Genomic DNA, 19,589 nt, shown 5'->3' on the forward strand with positions numbered 1-19,589 from the left:
TACAGGCTTTGAATGGATACAAGGCATGGTAATGAGATTATTGTTCGAGTATTGCAAGGCATTTACTGTGAAAATACAGTCCTGGTTTGTGCCATGGTTCTTTCTTTTCCTTCTTCTGTTGGCTGGAAGAGTTGGCTGGCTACTCATTGCAGTGAATGAATGTAAAATACAGCACGCGATTTGGAGAATAGTTGAACTCTCTTGTCCCTCGCTACCTTCTCTACTTTAAAACATTTTTATTCACACCAAGCACAACAAATAATTGATATGCCCCTTGATGGCTCCTTAGGAAGCCGACCCCCCTTAACTTTGAGTCAAGCCATTTCCCGTACCCCTATCAGGTGAAAATATGAACTCAGCCCCCCAAGAAACGGGGGATTCAGTCCATAAGCAAGACACCAGTCTGCAGGGACCGACGAGCAAGCCGACCTTCAATCGTCTCGAACCAAGTAACCCAGGGTAGGTTGTCTCATCCATCAACGCACACTGTTCAACGAAGCTTCCCGCTAACACGAACATGGATTGTAGGACCATCGTTCGCTTTTATAGGAGAGTCGCTGAGGACAATATTACTCGACTTGTACCGTACGATGGACAGCCAAACTATCATGACACTGTTGTTCCAGAGGCGTGCAAGATGGTCAGAAGAGAACTACTTTTCGGCTGCCGCTATCGTAGGTGTTACCTTTATCGCCTTCCAATCGACGTAAGGTCCAGAATCTATGCCGCTTTGTTTTTGCATAACGGAACTGCCCTCGAGATCGGGAGACTCGAACACACAGGGATCGGGAATTTACAGATTCTCAGGACGTCGCACCTCATTTACCATGAAGCTTCGATTGCCCTGTACCATTCGCTTAGTTACCGCAAGCTCTTTCTCCGAGCGTATGGTTCTTACTCCGCAGACCTTCTCAGACGTCATCCAAAGCCGTTGCCGTGTTGTCGCTCTAAGGAGTTTGAGGTCAACCTTGAATACCCCTGTCGCAACGAACATCTTAATTGGAGCAGACCACTAGGATCCGTCGTATTTTTGATAGGGGCAGAGAACCCTAGAGTGGCTTTGCATCGTCGTTGGGCGTTTTCAGAATTCATTACAGCATTGAAAGCCGCCGAGCCCTTGCGTATCTTTTCGTTGACCGTTGTTGTAACAGAGAACTGGAACTTGCCCGGTTTCAATGAGAAAGACTTGGTCAACGCCTTATTTAGCGGAGCGTTCAGATTTCTTGGAAGGCTAAAATTTCGCGGTTTTACCGAGGAGGAAAGAAACAGCCTGTGCCATCTTATCCACGCTCTAAGGGACCCACCCCTGAAGATTGAGCGGATTAAAACGAAGATACAGGGACCAGGGTTCTCGATTTGGCTTTGTGAGTGTCTCTTTTTCTCTTTTCTCCAACCTTAGATGCATTGAAGCACAAGGTCTATGATTGCGAAGAAAACATCCCGATCAGCATCAGCGGTCTCAAGTCCAAGTCCAACGACCAGAAGCCGCCTTTCAGTCGGTGTTTTTGTCACAATTGCACTAGCAATCTGACGAGCATATAGCTGACCAACTGTGTCATGTCCAGAAATGCGGCCTCCCAGGAGTGAAGTCGCAGTGAGACTGCTGATCGGAAGAAGATTATCATCCGAGTCTGGGAAGGTGTGAGCGCCCTCAGTTCCAGGATTTTTGTTTTCCAATGGTACATGTAACTGTCATACATTAGTTGGCTATCTAAGATGAATTTTTTGTGGACTACAAACCCAATGGCCAAGTCGGCCCTTTTGTGAAATTGTTACCAAAATCCTGTCATTGAAGCTCATGCACATGACATCTGTCTGGATACCATTGACCAGTCCAGCAACTTGCTTGGTAGTGGCAGGAAAGGGAAGGTTTAGCGGCTCCTGGAGTTCACTGAGATTTAAAGGTTCGGCCATGGTTAGGGGCTTGCTTTGAGCGATACAGAAAATGCAGTGAAAGTAAGACTGTCTACTCAGAATCCATTGAGAGGAAATACGTCCTGATACATGAGGTTGTAAACAAGTTTGGGGAGTGAGTTACATATGTGGGCGGTGAACACAATCTCACCGCTTTAGGGCAGAATCTCTCCGCCGCCTAATTTTTCTTTCTTCTCTTTCCTTTGACCATCACCACAAAGCTCATCAATCTGCTTTTTCTGTATAAATTTTTTCTTTGTCTGTTGGTGTGGACAAAGGTATCATTACCCCCACACCATGCCGAAGTTTGTTCCTCGTCAGAGGAAGCAGAAACACAGGCAGAAGGAGGCGGCAGATGCTGCGGTCGACAGCAATGCCGCTGAAGTTTTGCCCATCTCTAAAGAACAGAAGGAAGCCAAAAGGCAGAAGCTGAGAGAGGAATTGAGAGCGCAACACACCAAAATCTCAGCAAAGAAACAAAAACGCTTAGATAAATATATTGTATGTAGACTCTATGCAAGAAATGAGTTGTGGGGTATACCGTCCATTCTAACCATTTCTGCAGGAAAATAAACTCAAGAAAGAAGAAAACGTTGAACTGCTCAAGAAGCTTGAAAAAACAACGTTGGACACCTCCAAGTTTGAGAGTTCTAGAGAAATAGGGAAGCGCAAAAGACTTGACGAAAACGGTACCATTGAAGCATCTAGGCATACACACGACAGTGCCCTCCATAATGTGGAGTTGTCGGGCGACGAAACAGATGATTCACTCCCACCTTCGGGGACAAATTTCGCTATTCCTAAGACACAAGCTCCCGCTGAGAAGCCGACAGAACATGTCGTGGTTGGTAGCGGGTTGAAACGCCCTCTCGAACTTGGAGCGGACGGATTTCCCGTCCTCAAAAAGCGCAAACGAGCGCCGAAATTGAAAACGAAGGCCACCAAAATACAAGAGTTACCGTGGGAGGGATTTGACTCGGATGAAGGCGAGAATGAGAGCGAGAACAGCAGCGCTCCAGATGGTCGGAAACGCAAAGGTGAAGAGGCGGAGGCACTGGATAGGGTGAATGAAGACGAGGATGAGGAATCTTCAGAAGACATTTCTGAGGATGACCAAAGCGAAAATGAGGATGAGGATGAAGAAAGGGAAGAAGAAAGCGACGACGATAATGAGGACGAAGACGATGAGGAAGAAGAGGAGGACGACAGTACCAGCAACCTGCCTCGCCAGTCCGCGTTCAAAGCTTGGGCCAGACAACAAATCAACGAAACAGTCGGTTTCAAACCCACTACCGGTCCTATCGTATCAGAAGAGCAACCCTTCGACCCCAAGTTGAAAGAAAAGCCCGTGCGGAATACTGTTTACGAAGAAGAACCGCTGCCCGCAGAACTTCAAGTTACCAAAGGCAACCCCTACAGAAAGGCATTCCATGTCCAAGTTGACCGCTCTGAGGATATACAAAACGCACGGTTAGGGTTGCCCGTGGTTGGAGAAGAACAGAAAATTATGGAGGCAATCTACAACAATTCCTCTGTCGTTATTTGGGGTGCTACTGGTAGCGGTAAAACTACCCAGTTACCACAATTTCTGTTTGAAGCTGGCTTTGGAAACCCGGATAGCCCTAATCCGGGCATGATAGCGGTAACGCAACCTCGTCGAGTTGCCGCTGTCAGTATGGCGAAACGTGTAGGTGATGAGTTGGGTCAGTTCTCTGATCGGGTATCTTATCAGATTCGATTTGAGAGCACTGTCTCGAAAAAGACCGCAATCAAGTTCATGACTGATGGCATCCTGATCCGAGAAATTGCGGAAGACTTTTCGCTGAGCAAATACTCTATCATCGTTATCGATGAGGCACACGAACGGAGTGTTAACACAGATATCCTCATTGGTATGGTGAGCCGTATTGTGGATCTGAGAAAAGCTATGAGTGAGGAAGACCCGGCTGTGAAACCTTTAAAACTCGTGGTCATGTCTGCCACTCTGCGAATCTCCGATTTTACTCAAAATCCCAATCTCTTCCGCCAGGGACCACCGCCGTTGGTTCAAGCAGAAGGTCGCCAATACCCCGTTACGGTGCATTTTTCCCGACGTACACGCAGGGATTACGTTGAGGAGGCGTACCGGAAAGTCTCGAGAGGTCATCGTAAGCTGCCTCCAGGGGGCATGCTTGTCTTTTTGACTGGACAGAATGAAATCCGACAACTTTCTAAGCGCTTGAAGCAGGCCTTCAAGCCTACGCAGCGGGGTGGGGAAACTGAGGCTAAAGTGCAGATCTCTGCGAACGATGCACCACTGGAAGCGGAAGATCTAGACATTGGGGACGCTGATCTTTCCAAGGTTGGCAACGAAGACGATGACAGTGACCTCGAAATCACCGGTTTAGATAACGATGATGATGACGATGATGGCTTTGACCTCGGCGAAGAAGCAATGGGCTCATCCACCCGAGTGCATGTTTTACCGTTGTACTCCCAACTTCCCACAAAGGAGCAGCTGAGAGTTTTTGAGCCACCGCCCGAGGGCTCACGTCTCATCATTCTAGCGACCAACGTGGCCGAGACTAGTTTAACAATCCCGGGTATACGATATGTGTTTGATTGTGGACGGGCCAAGGAGAAACAGTACGATTTAGATACAGGAGTGCAGAAGTTTCAGGTCAACTGGATTAGCAAGGCTAGTGCCAATCAAAGAGCAGGACGAGCTGGTAGAACTGGGCCCGGCCACTGCTATCGACTCTACTCATCTGCAGTCTACGAGAATGAGTTTGCTCAGTACACAGATCCAGAGATTCTACGCACGCCAATTGAAGGCGTCGTGCTTCAGATGAAGAGTATGGGCCTTCACAACGTTATTAATTTCCCATTCCCAACACCTCCTAGTCAGCAAGGTCTGGCGAAAGCCGAGAAGCTCCTCAAAAATCTCGGTGCTCTCTCGTCCGATGGCAAAGTAACGCAAATCGGTAATCGCCTATCTACATACCCTCTCTCCCCTAGGTTCGGTAAGATGTTGCATATTGGTCATCAGCACGGCTGTATGCCCTACGTTATTTCGCTGGTTGCAGCCTTGGCAGTCGGCGACCTTTTTGTTCCAGAAAACCAGATCGATCCGAACCCCAAGGGAGATGACAAAGAGAAAAACGCGGTGTACACGAACTCGGATCGTTTGGAAGACACAGTTCGGGAGCAACGTCACAAGGACTTTGCAAGAGCTCATCGACTCTGGAGTCAGTACGATGATACGTCCGATGCGTTGAAGTTCTTGTCAGCGATTTGCGCCTACGGATATGCTTCTGATGGAGAATCGTTCTGTGAAAAGATGTTCTTACGGGGCAAAGGATTTAAAGAGGCCACGCAACTACGAAGTCAATTGACAGACATAGTGCGGGCCAATAACCCTGGAGTTATCGGAGCGTATCAGCCACGTCTACCGCAGCCGTCAGAGAAGCAAATTAAGGCTTTGAAACAAATTGTCACAGCGGGATTCATCGACAATGTTGCCATCCGGGCTGATCTGTCTCCAGTACCGCCCGAAATGCATCGTACACCGAAGAGAGCGATCGATGTTCCATATTTTACGCTTTTCAAGTCTCGCGAGGGACCGGCCACGGAACTCGATGAGAAGGCTGTTTACGTGCATCCGTCATCTATCCTTGCGAGCCTCTCACCGAAGGAAATGCCACAATACATCGTATATTCCCATCTTCAACAAGCATCCCCATCGCTCGTGTCGACCGAAGTACCCAAAGTCAGAATGTTCCCACTGGTTTGCCCTAGCGGCCTGCAACTCTCTGCCATTGCACACGGCACACCCCTAATAGAGTACGGTAAACCTATTGGGAAAACAGAACTGATTGACGGAATTCCGCCACGCAGGGCGTGCTGGGTAATCCCGTCCCTGGTAAGCGAGGCTGGACGTGGAGGATGGCCTTTGCCAGCCAAGAAGGTGGTCCAAAAGAAAGACCCTAAAGAGGGCTGGATAATTGAAAAGTTTGGCGCTTAACTGTATATAATATGAGAAAAAAAAAGTTACTATAACGACTTATACAAAGCTATGAATACCAGAACCATGGTCATCATGAGACACGCTCTGTTACTTCTTTCCGTATGATCCCAAATCTTGTCTGTCCTATACAAGAATCATGTGCAGTGTGACTCCCCAACGCCAATGTCTCAATTCAACATTATCACGAAACGAACAAAAACGAGCAGAATCCAAGAGAGCAAATAGAAGCTCAAGGACGCTCCCGCTCCCGCTTCTTTTCCTCCCAGTCCCGACGCCCACTCGAGATCTCCCCGGTCTCCTTATCCTCCTTAATCCCCAACGCCTTCCGTAACCGCTCACTCTCCTCAATCTTCGCCTCAGCAAGCTCGTGAACCTGATACGACTTAAACTGCCTCCTATCCCTCGGCGGCAAATCCCGCGCAGACCGACCACCCCTCCGCTCCCCCTCCTTACCCTTCCTCTCCTCTTCCTCCTCCATCTCCTTCACCAACTTCTCCCTCAAGGCCTCACACCGCTCCTCAATCTCCTCATCCGACAGAACCTTCCCCTCCTGCTCCTCCCCGTCTTCTTTATCCCCCTTCTTCTTCCGCTCCGCAACCTCCTCCTCAATCCGCTCGTTCTCCTCCTCCAGCCGTTCCCTCTCCTCCATAACCTTCACCTCAATCGCCCGCCGCCGGTCATGCTCGAGAATCTGCTTGTCAGGCTGCCGCTGCTTAAAGGGCCGTCCTGCGTCGCCGTTCGCTCCAACTGGTGGATATGGTGCGCCGTAGCCTGCGTTGCGCGGTTTCATGAAGGCCCAGTTCTTCTGGACGTAGCCTGATGTGCCGCTTCCGCGAGGAGTATTGAGACCGACATTTGAAGACATTGTGTAGATTTTTTGTTTGTAATATGTGGGAGGTTTGGAGCTAGTGGTGGAGGAAGTGGATGGCAAGGTTTGCGTTGACTGTGGGGCAGATAGAAAGATTCGGAGTTAATGCTCAAATTAAGGACAGCGGTATTGTAGAGTGTTGGTTTTGGAACAGTCCCCCGAAATGCGATGCCGGAGGGGTGGCGCTTGGGTTAGATTCAAGCTTTGCGACTTTGACAGCGTCCAAAGCTATGATCGTGTCACGTGCTGATATGCTTAAATTCCAAGATCATAATCGTCATATGGCTCCAAGAGCAGTTCTTAGGCATACTAGGATACTACGACTCTACGTTACAGAAACTTGCCATATAGAGATGACGCGTTCATCAACACTTTTGAATTGATTGACTGTATACCGACAGATTGCCTCTACATGCTCCAGGCACTTCCTTTGATGCTCCCTATTTTCAGAGTTTCCCATATGTCCAAAGGTCCCATTTGCAACCCTCGAGGTCAATCAAGCGTGATATCCCAGTATTCCCTTGCTCACCAATTAAGACGCCGACACCTCGAACCTGGACAAAGAGAAATACAGCCATCGACAACTATAAAGACGTGTCTTCATTTTCATCACATCAAACCTGTCACAGAACAACCGGAGAAAGCCATGAACAAATTAAAAGTGTAAAAAGAGAATTCAAGAAGTATATCGGGTGAGGGGGGGGGCGTGAAAAAATAACACAAGAGAAAAAAAAAAAGAAAAGAAAAGAAAAGAAATAAGAAGAAAGCAAAGCAAGCTCCCGCCATGACCCGTGGTTTTTTACGCCGTTATGCCATAAATTGCGACAGCGGAACAGCGAAGCGATAGCTCATATATCCCTCAGAAAGCCTGTATGTATACGCCCGAATTAAGAATAATGTTGAGTGTCTCGACACAATGGAGTGTGCGAATCGTGAAAAGGTTTAAAAATATGTCAATAGAAGCAAGAATAATTGAAAGTCATAGCAATCTAGTTGGGACCGGTGATTTCCACTGAAGTAGTCGGGGTCGTGCCAGCCGACTCGGATGCTGCGAGGGGTGTGCTATTAGCCACGGTCTTGGTGTCGCTGGATCCATCGCCATTGCTCTGAGTGTCTATTGGAGGCGGCGTCGGGGGCGCCGCGCCCACGACTGGCGCTCGGCAGCCGTCAAGGCCGTTCACAGCCCGCTTTGATGGCTGGGGAGAGGATTTGTGCGAGTTTGGCGGTGTGGTAGAGGTTGTATGAGGAAGAGTACCGTTGGTTGGTGAATTCGAGTCCGCAACAAGTTTCTCAATCGCTGCGATTTGTTTGCCATAGCTATACTTCTTCAGCTGACTGAGAAGAGGCTTGATTTCCTCAACAAGAGCTTCCCTTTCTGCACCCTTCAGCTGACACAAAACCTTCTCTGTACAGAGGTCAGTATTACTCAAGGATACTCTTATGAGTGTGAGGACTTACGTATGACATAATTGCCAAACTGATCACGAATCAGACCAAGTAAGGGGTTCTCCCCATTATCATCGGTGGACGTCAACCTGCTGATAATATGGTGACGCTGAGACTCTTGACCGAATTCGATGCTCTTTTCCACCACGTTGCTTGCAAACTTGTGCTTCGAGTAGGTCAACAAGTTTGACATAACAATTGTCACCATACGGGTTCGGTCCTTATCCTCGCCATTCTCAATGACATGCTGAATGACGTAGTTACCGAACTGGTCGGGAATCAGCTTGGCGGTGCAGACGTGGAGCTCAGCAAGAATCGCCTCGCGATCCTCTTCCTTGCAGTGTTCCAGCATCCGTTGAATGACACGACAGCCATATGGATGAGTAGCTAACTTCTCGACCTGACCAATGAAAGCATTGATGACGAATTGCACATGCTCAGAGGGTACTCTTTCAATAGCCTTTTGGATAACATGGTTTCCATTCTGGTCCCGAACACATCGCAAAACATGATGTTCAAGCTCCTTCACCATAGAAGCTTGTTGGTCCGTGAGAATATGCTCAAGGGCCTGCACTGAATTAGCCAACCGACCTGTAAGGAAAAGAGAATGGCTAGGAGAGGCTCTTACCTTCTGGACGACGCGACATCCATACATCTGTGTAGACAAAGCCAGAATATGTCCCTTCATTTGATTTGCCAAAATCTTCTTCTGCGTCTGGTTGCCATGCTCGAAGAGCTTCTGTACAACATAATTTCCAAAGACGTCTGTCATCAGCTGCAGACTATCACCCTGGATCTCACGGAAAACCTGTTCCTTCTCATCACTATTGGCTGTTTCCAGCTTCTGCTGGATGAAACGCGATCCATGTTGGTCACCACTGAATTCGACGACGTGGTTGTAGATATCCTTATTTTCTGTCAGTCATGAAGTAATGTGGGAAAATGTGCAGCTAATAGTTACCTTGAGTTCATATCGTTTATTCCCCTTGCTATTCGCCCTAAACTCCTCTAGAACTGGACTTCGCACAGTCTGAGATGGATCGTGGTCGCGGTGGCCCCTAGTTGCCAGCGCGGCTGCGCCAAGTTGGGCGACCGGATAGAATCCTGATAAAGCATTTATTCCTGTGCCTGGATAGCGAGCAAGGTCGTAAGGGGTGAAAGGCAGTCTTTGAAGCGGGTTGATTGCTTGCTGAGCCAGCTCCTGCTCTCGCAGGCGACGCTCCAAAGCAGCAGCCTGTGCTTCAGATAAACGAGCAGACGCATTGTTATAATGTGGGACGTGCACAGACCCATTATCAAGCGCAGCATACAGTGGGCTTTCCACCCTGGCATACTCTGTCGGCGAGATCGGATTATCTCCCATTCGGTTTCTCGGAGCTTGGTATCCGAGTTGAACATCTGAAGTGCCTTCACTTGCGTAGCCAGCCCCTTGATAGGTGGGCTCTTCACCCTGGTATTTCAAGCGCTGGAAAGAACCATCCAAAGATGGGTGCGACAAATAACCGGGGCGGGTACTGGGAGGATGTGCGGAGTAGCTACCTTCGGTGAAGTGGAGTTTACTTAGACCAGAATTGATGTCAGCAGGGCCGCCGGCATATCGACCCTCGAATCCCTGGCTCTCGGAATGAAACGATGGGTATGAAGAATGTACCGGTCTCTGAGGCGCGAAGGATGCTGAGTTGTGTGACGCATGCGTATAAGAGTTGCGGCCCAGCGTCGGCGCGACAGTCTCGGGCAAGCCCTGGGGCAAAGCAGACATAGACGGCATTTCATCCGGTCTACTACCCTCGAGTTGGCTAGCGAATCCTGGTTTCATCGGGAACCCAGATCCAACAGGGCTACCCCCAAAGGCAGAAGCGTTGACATGCCGCCGGCTCTCTGTATTTCTGAAATTCCCAAAGCCAGAAAATGCGATACCTTCTCCAGAAGGAGAAATACCCTCCGATCCGGTGTTGAGATACGCCTTATGATTTGTCGATCCAGCAGTGCCGCCGATTGCCGCCGATCGGGGTAATGTAAAGTACGAGGATTCACCGGCCTCTGCAAGGCTACCTGTTCCACGGTCACCCGCCCGTGTTTGAATGGGCGATGTTGTCATACTGTTATTTGTCCCTCTAGCGAGAACATTTGAAGATGTATTCACGGTACTCCAAGGCATATTAGGGCGACCGTTCCACCCATCCGATTCGGACGATGACAACAAAGAGCTGGAGCCGGCCTTGCCTTCAAAGGCCTTATCACCCGCATGCTGGTCTAGAGGATATCCTCACCATTAGTATAATTTCGCCAATATGGAAGCCACTTCATGCACTCACCTCCTAGATTGTCACCCCAGATGGTATTCTTCCAGCTCGCCTTTCCGCCACCAAAAGGCTGCCCCATACCGCCATGGCTTCCACGATTCCGTTCACCACCCATATTGGATGGCGCGATGTTCGAGCTTCGACTTGACCGTACCTGGATCCAAAACTGTCAATTGCCTGATCAACTCGTTCCAACTACCCGCCACTCACATGATGTACCGCGCTTGCGTTTGCTGCCATCGCGGCCATTCCACCATGTATCTAACTAAACACAAGACGGAAGAAAGAAAAATATGTATACGAACAGCGAAGAATTATTTGCAGACGGTCTCCAACCGAACTCGTTTCTTAACACTCCTGCTTTTTCTCCTCTCTGCGAGTCCTCCCTCTAGGTATCCTGAACTATGGATTTACGGCGTCAAACCGCTAGGAGAGCTATACCGTGGCGAACGAACACGAGGAGCCGGTCGGGATATCGGGTAAATATTGACCTGCACGAGGCCCAGTGATATGGTTAGCGAGGCGTTGTAATGCGGTGAGGCGATCTTCTCACAGAAAAACCACTTACCCAGGGCAGCGACACCGAGCTGAACGAGGGAAAGAAAGGAAGGGATGAAAGAGAAGGGCGTACCGAAACAAGGTAAGAAAAGAAAAAAAAATAATAGGGTTTATTGTTTTTGTCCAAACAAGTAATGCGGTCAGACCATGTACAGATTATACAAGGGATCGCAGGGGCACGAAAGGGAGGTGAAGTGGCAGGTGGGCCAGCGAAAAATGCTTAATCGAGAAGCAAAGCAGAAGCAAGGTGACGAAAATTGGATAATGTCCCTGTCGTTACCAGTGTAATGCTCCGCAAGTAGCCGTAGATCAAGACTGCCAGTGCGTATCGCAACGTTGCTACGCTCCGTGCATGCTCCAGGAAGTTCGAATCTCGCAGATGACTCTCATGTACCTTGTCGAGAGGGAACGGGACGAAGAGCGTTGCCGACTCGAATGTGTTTCAATCCGATAGGCGTCTGGGAGATTTGATGGTTCGCAGCAGCAAGGGGGAGGGGAGGGATTCAGTCAAATTGCGACTGGTATTATGGGGAGGAATGTGTTTCGTTGCGCAAATGAGGCGATCAGGCGTGATTGGTGGAGCAGCGATAAATGGGAATGTGGACGAGAGAGACAAAGCACGGCATTAATGTAATCCAGCTGTGACACAGGCGAAAGCAAGCATGACACCCAAAGTGGTCCTGGGGGGGGTCGATCAATCTCGATAGTAAATCCTCTTCGACCTCCACACCAGTGGGGAGTTTAAGAGAAGTACGGCAGTGGTGGTGGGGGGTGGGAAGGAAGGAGAAAGGATGATGTTGATGATAATATCGTTGAGAGAAGAATGAAGATGCTGACTGAGAGCGAAGGTCAGAGGCGGCGCAGTGGGAAAAAAATCCTAAACGAAGTGAAAGAAACTGGTAGCACAGACAAGCAGCACTAAATGGAATCAGGATGAAGTAGGAACAAAAAAAAGTGAGAAAAAAAAGTGGAGTGAGTCAGTTCAAAATAAAGGAAGGGGGGGGATGGTTGGGAATAAAAAAGACGAGAATAAAAAAAAATGATTAAAAGCAAAAAAGAAAAAAGAAAAATATGAAGTCTTTTTTGCAATCGATGAGAGAGTCAAGATGATAGATAAGCTGGTCACAAAAAGGTCGAGCTGGAAAAAAGATGCTGCGTGTCTTGGAAGACCCTCAGGTAGGCGCCCATCGGTGTGGTAGGTATAATTGGTACCACTGGTGACAATACACAAAGGCGATCTGTCGATCCGTTCAGGAACTTTGCCATGGGCTGAAGTGGTACATGATCGCAGTATGAACGCTACACCTGAAGGGTAAGTACTGCCCAGCCTTTAGGTAAAATCAACTTTGCTTAAGGGTGATCGCATGTCCACTTGTCCCATACCGTTCCAAACCACCGTTCAATGTTTCAACTTTTCTGGGGCCGCCCAAATTCGTTCCCGGCGCTCTTTACCCTTTAGGCTTCACCAACTTTTATGGTATCTTTGCCCCTCTTATTGTCATACAATTAGTACTTAACTTTACTTACTTGTCCTTGTAATCAAGATGTATGACGCACACAGGGCCGTGGTTGGGAACCTACGGTAAACTTACGCCGGAAATAAATAAAGGGAAAATAAGACTGATGCCTTTTCCCCCTCCCATTCGTGACGAGACTACGGTTCTTGATACTAGTGCCTCCCATATTCATATTGATGTCTCACGAAGCCAGGTATTAAAGATTGTAATCCATGGACTTGACTCTTGGTATGCCTTGACTTTGCGTAATCTATCATCTTTTGCCCTCTGTTTAGATCCACGTAGGATATCAAGGAGAAATTCAGGCTATTGTGGAGACGAATTAAGAGTTCTTGGTACGGCCGAACAGACCATGTTAGTTGCCCCCATTTCGGACATGACTTCCTGGCCAGCGAACACACCAATATCCGCTACTAGTTATTCTCGAGATGAGGGGGGTCATTGGACAGAATCCCAAGAGAAGTATTGACTGGACATAGAGTCAAGTCAACGCTGGTCGTTGACTTCCGCACTTCTTGACTGGCTTCAAGCCCTAACTAAAATAAGACTTACAGCGAAAGTTTACTTTGTGCTGGAGCCCGACCGATCGGATCCACTAAACTAGCTTGATTTTCCTCATAACAATTGAAACAATACTTTATTGGGCATAGGCAAAGGAACACGCCGGCGGATATAAATTAGTTTATTCAATCCCTGCTTTACGTAGGGTTCAGTTGTCCTGATCCAAGACAGCTTTTGAATAAAACTCAATGACCTGCAATGGGTTGTCAAATATTATTGACATACGAAAAAAAAAAAAAAAAAAAAAAAAAAAAAAAAAAAAAAAAAAAAAAAAAAAAAAAAAAAAAAAAAAAAAAAAGAGAGAGAGAGAGAGAGAGAGTACTCCGTACTTACTAGTATATTGCTCAAGGGTCAAGGTTTCGTGCAATTGGCTTTCTTAACGACAGCCTCATAGTTGGCAGGTTGGTCTTGTGACGGAAACTATGACAATTAAATACCTAAACACATATCCGAGTAGTACTTAGATCATTACTACATAACCCTACCTTGACTCATTATCGTGCCTATCTATGGTTGGTTGGTTTGTTCTTCTTATATATTGCGCTTTCTATGTATTTATTTATTTTCCCTACCCCACATACTGAGTTTTAATTCGCTTTCCGTAGACCTTCTATGTACATGGTTGGAGGTCAACATGGTATACATAGCCCCGAGTGGCTAACGCTCATCCATGGGAATTATTCTTATGACATGGTGTCTGACCTCAGCACTTTCGACAAGGTACAGGGTACCTGGAGAATTCCAACAGTAATAGCAAGAGAGGTGATTTGCGCGAGTTGTAGCCGGCAACCAGAGATTTTCATTCACCATTCAAGCGCCCCTTGCTTCCAATCGGTGTACCCCTCAGTTACTCGTTTCATCCGCGATACCCTCCTGAACGACCACCTCCTCGTATGAGAGAGGCCTCCTGCTGTGGACGGTCAATCCTTCCACTGTCATTCCATTGTATATCTCAGTATGACAGCCTAGCTTAACTGTTATACCTATAATATTAACACCCAGGACACATCCGCAGTGTGGTTGACCCATGATCTGCAGTGGTATGCATTAACCAGTCGATATTCGGGATCATCGCATTTAGACTCCCTCGTACCTTCTTGGTAGAGAATTTGAGTTATCGCTGATTATTGCAAATTAATGATACTATTAGCCCCTTCCATTGAGACAGTCTATTTGACAGCCTTGCATTCCTGGAAGGCCACCATAACCAAAGAGTTCTTCTCCAGTCTTCTTCTACTAGGGCAAGCTGTTTCCCAGTACTCATGCTAGATATCTGCGGATAATATTTCCATCCATCTTTTGATTCCTTTTACCATGTCAGAGCCATACTTGGAGGGAAAAATAGCCGGAGCAAAATGCTTGTATCCATGACACTCACATCCGTACTAGTTGGGTACTTGTTCGTCATGTAATAATGCTGGCCACTTTCCCTTGGTTCAGTCCCATTTCAATCCTTCTCTCGCTCTCTATCTTTCTATCTCTCTTTCTCTTTCTCTTTCTTTCTCTTTCTCTTTCTTTCTTTATTGTCTCGTATCGGAGTCGAAGAAATTTAAATTATCACGAATTTTGACTAGTTGATATGGGAAGGACTAAGAACGAAACGTAGGATCATGATGAGCTCACCAGGTTTTATCTCCGCGGGATGTCACAGCTATAAATCTAGACATTGGCGGCGTCGTAAGGAATATTTCCGTACGTCCATAATCGCGCACTCAATGAGGCACCGAAACCAACTACATGTCCCGTAACAAGCCCACAAGTATATATATCACTCCCATCGTATCACCATGAACCAAGCCAAGATACGCCAGTAAATCAAAACGCAGCTACACAGATATTAGAGGCGGTTTAGTATATAAATATTGATTGAGAACATCTACATCAGCGAATTATACATGCGTCTGGCGGCACAAGGTTTAAGGTGCACTACCCCATTCTGCTATACCATGTATGAGAACAAGCAGAGTGTTTCTACTTTACCAGAGGAAGACGTGATGTATAGCAGATGCAGAAGGTACGAGTGTTTGTAGCATTCCTTTACCATGTCACCTGCAAAACATATAATTTTGTTCTTGGCGACACATATACCCCACGTTTGAGAACTCAAAGGAGCTTTACTGGAATACTATCGCTGGGTTTGTATATCGATAGACGCAGGATTCAATTTTGATTTCCGGTGTACTGTCAGCTCAATCCTGTGGTTCATTGGACTAGCGTATACAGGCGAAAAATTCAACATAAAGATGAGAAAGAAAAAAAATTGTCGTACATCCTAAAAACTTTGTGATATAGACCGACCATTCGGTTGGGAAAAGCGAAGCCATAACTTATACCAGCATACCCTGTTCCCTCCTAAAGAAATAAACTGACGCGTGGTCTAGCCCTGTACTTAGTATGAGAAATTCAACACACGAGCAAACCAGCGCATCAATCATCCATGGGAGGAAGAGGGGGTAATGCGAACTATTGTGAAAGCCAGACTCGCCACGGCTCTCTTTTGTAGATCTGGAGCGGTGAGGGTATTCTTCCAGAGGAACTTATGTCGGTTCATGCTGGCTTGAAGTAAGGACCACATCATATGAACATATCTATCTCCCGAGACAACCATGGGTGTAGGGCCGACATCCCTGATCCCCGGAAGACCGGTCTCTGGGTTGGTTTGACAGGAATACTGGACATTGTCACTATGATGACCGAATGGGTGGCGAGAACCAAGCGTTTGACTACCGAGGCTGGCTTTGCTTAAGCTCTTCCTCGGTTCAGTGAAGTGGTTTAGGTTCACTCCTATTCTGTACGTGTGACTCGCCAGAATCACTGGGAAATATATATCTGTCATAATTCTTTTCCATATATCCGTCACCCAATGGAGTGATCATAACTTGGTCATGGAGCCATTTGGGGGGGGGGGGTTTAGATTGAATATTATGATAGGCTTGGACCAAAATGTTGCGTCGTAGCAAACAGACAGAACTAGACGACCTAATTTGAAACGGAGTACGGAGAACAGGAGATTTAGATTGATAGCCTCCTACATGCAACAAAGGACAAAGGTCAACTAGAGGGAAACCTTTGGCACCGATGACCCAAGTGACGTTTAACCAATCCGGAAGTCTCCGAAGGCTTGATCTAGATTAGTAGTTTTGATGGCGTTCTATAGATTATACTTGTTTGGGGTTGCCGTCTCTCCGGTATTTTCCATGTACTCCGCAGTAGCCAACATGATTTGTGAGAGGCAGTTGTATAGTTTTATATCCGCTGATTATCCCACTTACCACATGCCCCTCTCAGGGAACTTTACCTCGGCGTTCCCAAGAGCGGGAATAAAACAACATATTTTGCCTGTCATTTTATAGGTAATGAGACAATGATGTCACGGATGTCTTGGAATCAGGTCAAATCAGACATAATCATGACCACCTATTTTTATGCAAGTAAAACAGGGCAATTCAGTGGACGCACGGAGGGGTTGGATACCAAGGAGACCTGGTGGTGATAATATGCTTAGAAACTCACTTAGTGTACCTAGTGCACTTACTCCACAGTGAGATCATATGGAGGGTTGGGGTCGCCCTCAGGATGTTCTCACACTTTCAAATAAGTTAGAGATAAACACGTTGCGGCCTGAGACATGCATTTTTTGCTGTATGGAATGCATGGAAAACCATGCAATCACTCAGGGATGCCTGAGGGAGTCGCATGCCAATTGCGACGGAAGTGTAGCGGTGCAGCTCAGATTCTATCCTAGATATTGACTGTATGCACAAATCTTCGCTGCAATGCAGATGACAAGATGGAAAAGCATTACATATTGTATGTCCCTCCGACTACGATGAGCGACATTGTTTTCATTCCTGGAATCTGATGAAAAATATGGCAGTGCTAAATATGTACCGAGTCTCGATCATGCTATTCAGGGGTAAAATGAAATGAGCCAAAAAAAGAAAATGTGAACAAGGCCGAGTGGGGTCCGAGTCCAAAGATGGACATGCCTAACAAAATTTAGCATCAATCACCAGGGGAATTAACGAATAGGAATGCTAGACTCGGTTGAAAAAGGCTTAGGCCAGGGACCTCGGCCTTCTGATAGGCGAAAATCTCGGCGATGGGGAAATTACAACTGCCTTTAGCGCCGCCGCCGGCCAACAGCCAAGAGGCACCATAGAGGAAATGGACAAACAAACAACGGGCTGGTGGATCCCTTTGGCATTTAGTCTAAAACTAGCAATCTTTTGTCGTTGGCTAGCGACCAACTCACCCTTGCTGGGTGTTCGCTGGATGGTCTGGCCCTGTGGGCACCCTTGCGCCTCGTTCCTGTCGTACCGGCCGGTTGACCGTGCGTTCGTAGGCAGGCGCCTGTCTCTCTCTCTCTCTCTCCTCTCTCCGTCTGACCCTTTCTTTCTCTTTTTGTTTTTCTTCCCTTGGCTTCATTCCACTCATACCAGCCCTCAATCCATTCTTCCTCCTTCCTTCCTCGTCACGTTCTTTCTATCCAAAGCAGGTGTCGGCTTCACTCTTTCAGCTGTTCACCTCGCTGTCCATTCATTCTCCATTACCAGCCCGGTCCATTGTGTCCTGCAACCCCGTCTTTTCAGACCGCCCGACCGACCTGATACATTCCCTCTTTTTTTGTCTCGAACGCACCACGACTATCACAAGATAGTCACTCTGGTTATTGTTATATTCTTCTCCTTCCAGTGAAGACACTTTGCTGGAACGTCGAGTAAGTGTTATTCACCATGTCTTAGCCTAGTACAGCGCTGACAGTGGTATACAGCACGACCTGGATCTTTATTGAACTATACTTCTCCACCTGTCTTGTCGATACGAATAGCGTTATAGTATATACCTTTCGAAAGCCGAATCTGAGACCCGCATGCTACCGGAAAACTCGACTATCTAAAAATGATGCACCTGTTCAAAAGACTCGTCGCCCGTGACGATGAAAAAAGCAATGATGATAGACTTACTCCGGCCATGGTCGATCTTTTGATCGCTCTTCTAGTTCTCGTTCTAGTCGGCATTTGCCTTGTTGGTGCCCTTCTTGTTTTGCGCCGCAAGCGCCAAAATCGGAAACGATCCCAACTCCCGATCCATAACGGCCAGTGCACGACTCATCATCGCAGCCTCACAATTTCTGCGCCACCATATGCCAAGACCGAGTCCGTCCTCGTCTACGATGAGAAGAGGAGTCTCATGGAGAACTCGTCGAGCCCTCCACCTAGCCCAGTCCCGGAGATCCGCATTACGTTCCCTGAGGAGGAAGATGAATCTGGAAAGCGCAAATCTGGACGCATGGTGGTTGTAAGAATCAGCGATGCTGGCGGTGTGGGACTGGAGCCATGCCATGACGAATTGCCACCATATCAGTCCAGTGATGCGGAGCGTTTCCAATCCTTGGACATTGAGCGCATGGGCGGACTCAAGGAGAAAGAGGATGTAAAAAGATGGTCTTGAACGAACCGTTGATAACTAGAAACCAGCGGCCGTCTATTCTATCCGTGATACCCCTTCCAACCTCTTACCCTTCGACGATTTCAAAAAGGCATGACGACATCCCGGCGAAGATTTTTCTTTTTTTTCCGTTTCTATTATATCGCCAGTTGTGTTTCGTTGTATCTTTGTGACTTGCACATACGCGGAATGATATCTCCTGTCTGACCACTGCACTACTAATCATCGGCGATTTAGAGTTTCACTCTTGTCCTGTCGGGCAATATTCGCCCAGCGCACCCGAAGACAGAACTAAAGGCGTACCTTAGCTGAATTGTGTATAGCAAAGGGCTGTGGATTCAATTCGAAATTTCTTTTCTTTCTTACCCCCCCCTTTTTTCTCCCAATTTACATTCATTATTCTTAAGGCGTTCATTTCTCGTGCTTGGTCACTTTAATTCTTTCACCCTGCCATGTCACTAGGGTTGGAAAGACGTTACGCACCTGTTTGTTGCATTATCTTCAATTTCATTCTCCTTTGGGTGTTTTCTTTTCTTTTTTTCCCACTGACCTTGTTGCTATTTCAACGTTCTATTCATTTATCCTACCACCATCGTCCCTACCATTCTCGGGTTGCCTTTAGAGTGTCTTACAGCTGGATAATGTATGTAACTAGTCTGACAACGTATTGTACGGCCACCTCTGTGTGGGCCTCAAAGGATGCGTTCATTCATTTTCAAATCACGAGATGTCCGAGCGTGCTTTATAATATCCCAATGATTTGCCGCCAAGTGGCCTTCGGTCATGCTAAGAATGCGCACCAAATCGCTACTTATACACTATGGGAACTATAGAATTACCGCAACCAGTAAACAGTTGTCCCAATTCGGAAGTGCCCCACCAACCTTCAGGGTTCTGGATGTTCCGAACCGTGCCGACCAATGGGAGTGAGGGATTTCTCAAATTGGCGTCCCGAAAGCGCCGAT

General features: G+C 47.3%; 5 protein-coding genes across 5 annotated transcripts; 3 read left to right on the forward strand and 2 right to left on the reverse strand.

Moving 5' to 3' along the window:
* The first annotated feature begins 56 nt into the window (after positions 1-56).
* BDV38DRAFT_235959 (uncharacterized protein) lies at positions 57-2,013 on the forward strand. The gene is made up of 2 exons (XM_032053399.1): positions 57-1,689; positions 1,741-2,013. The coding sequence occupies exon 1, from the start codon at positions 518-520 to the stop codon at positions 1,397-1,399; it is 882 nt and encodes a 293-aa protein (XP_031918213.1). The 5' UTR covers positions 57-517; the 3' UTR covers positions 1,400-1,689; positions 1,741-2,013.
* Positions 2,014-2,047: 34 nt separating this feature from the next.
* On the forward strand, positions 2,048-5,966 carry BDV38DRAFT_235962 (ATP-dependent RNA helicase ECM16). Its single transcript, XM_032053400.1, has 2 exons — positions 2,048-2,415; positions 2,480-5,966. Exons 1-2 carry the CDS (start codon positions 2,212-2,214, stop codon positions 5,915-5,917), a joined length of 3,642 nt encoding a protein of 1,213 aa, XP_031918214.1. The 5' UTR covers positions 2,048-2,211; the 3' UTR covers positions 5,918-5,966.
* On the reverse strand, positions 5,906-6,965 carry cwc21 (U2-type spliceosomal complex subunit CWC21). The gene has a single exon (XM_032053401.1). It carries the CDS (start codon positions 6,783-6,785, stop codon positions 6,150-6,152), a length of 636 nt encoding a protein of 211 aa, XP_031918215.1. The 5' UTR covers positions 6,786-6,965; the 3' UTR covers positions 5,906-6,149.
* A 710-nt stretch (positions 6,966-7,675) lies between these two features.
* BDV38DRAFT_150806 (mRNA-binding protein PUF3) lies at positions 7,676-11,222 on the reverse strand. The gene is made up of 7 exons (XM_032051622.1): positions 11,106-11,222; positions 10,843-11,028; positions 10,550-10,691; positions 9,196-10,487; positions 8,863-9,141; positions 8,247-8,802; positions 7,676-8,193 (listed from the first exon to the last, which is right to left on the reverse strand). Exons 3-7 carry the CDS (start codon positions 10,650-10,652, stop codon positions 7,778-7,780), a joined length of 2,646 nt encoding a protein of 881 aa, XP_031918216.1. The 5' UTR covers positions 10,653-10,691; positions 10,843-11,028; positions 11,106-11,222; the 3' UTR covers positions 7,676-7,777.
* A 6,621-nt stretch (positions 11,223-17,843) lies between these two features.
* On the forward strand, positions 17,844-18,852 carry BDV38DRAFT_150903 (uncharacterized protein). Its single transcript, XM_032051623.1, has one exon. It carries the CDS (start codon positions 18,076-18,078, stop codon positions 18,625-18,627), a length of 552 nt encoding a protein of 183 aa, XP_031918217.1. The 5' UTR covers positions 17,844-18,075; the 3' UTR covers positions 18,628-18,852.
* Positions 18,853-19,589: the final 737 nt, after the last annotated feature.

The sequence above is a fragment of the Aspergillus pseudotamarii genome (assembly GCF_009193445.1).
Source record: "Aspergillus pseudotamarii strain CBS 117625 unplaced genomic scaffold BDV38scaffold_5, whole genome shotgun sequence".
Lineage (NCBI taxonomy): Eukaryota > Fungi > Ascomycota > Eurotiomycetes > Eurotiales > Aspergillaceae > Aspergillus > Aspergillus pseudotamarii.

Bases quoted from the DNA above. Each gene is read 5' to 3' on its own strand.
- BDV38DRAFT_150806 (XM_032051622.1), bottom strand. From the start codon at position 10,652: ATGGGTGGTGAACGGAATCGTGGAAGCCATGGCGGTATGGGGCAGCCT. The intron at 10,488-10,549 runs GTGAGTGCATGA...GATATCCTCTAG, and splicing joins CTGGGGTGACAATCTAGGAG to ACCAGCATGCGGGTGATAAG. The intron at 8,803-8,862 runs GTAAGAGCCTCT...AATTCAGTGCAG, and splicing joins GATGTCGCGTCGTCCAGAAG to GCCCTTGAGCATATTCTCAC.
- BDV38DRAFT_235959 (XM_032053399.1), top strand. From the start codon at position 518: ATGGATTGTAGGACCATCGTTCGCTTTTATAGGAGAGTCGCTGAGGAC.
- cwc21 (XM_032053401.1), bottom strand. From the start codon at position 6,785: ATGTCTTCAAATGTCGGTCTCAATACTCCTCGCGGAAGCGGCACATCA.
- BDV38DRAFT_235962 (XM_032053400.1), top strand. From the start codon at position 2,212: ATGCCGAAGTTTGTTCCTCGTCAGAGGAAGCAGAAACACAGGCAGAAG. The intron at 2,416-2,479 runs GTATGTAGACTC...CCATTTCTGCAG, and splicing joins AACGCTTAGATAAATATATT to GAAAATAAACTCAAGAAAGA.
- BDV38DRAFT_150903 (XM_032051623.1), top strand. From the start codon at position 18,076: ATGATGCACCTGTTCAAAAGACTCGTCGCCCGTGACGATGAAAAAAGC.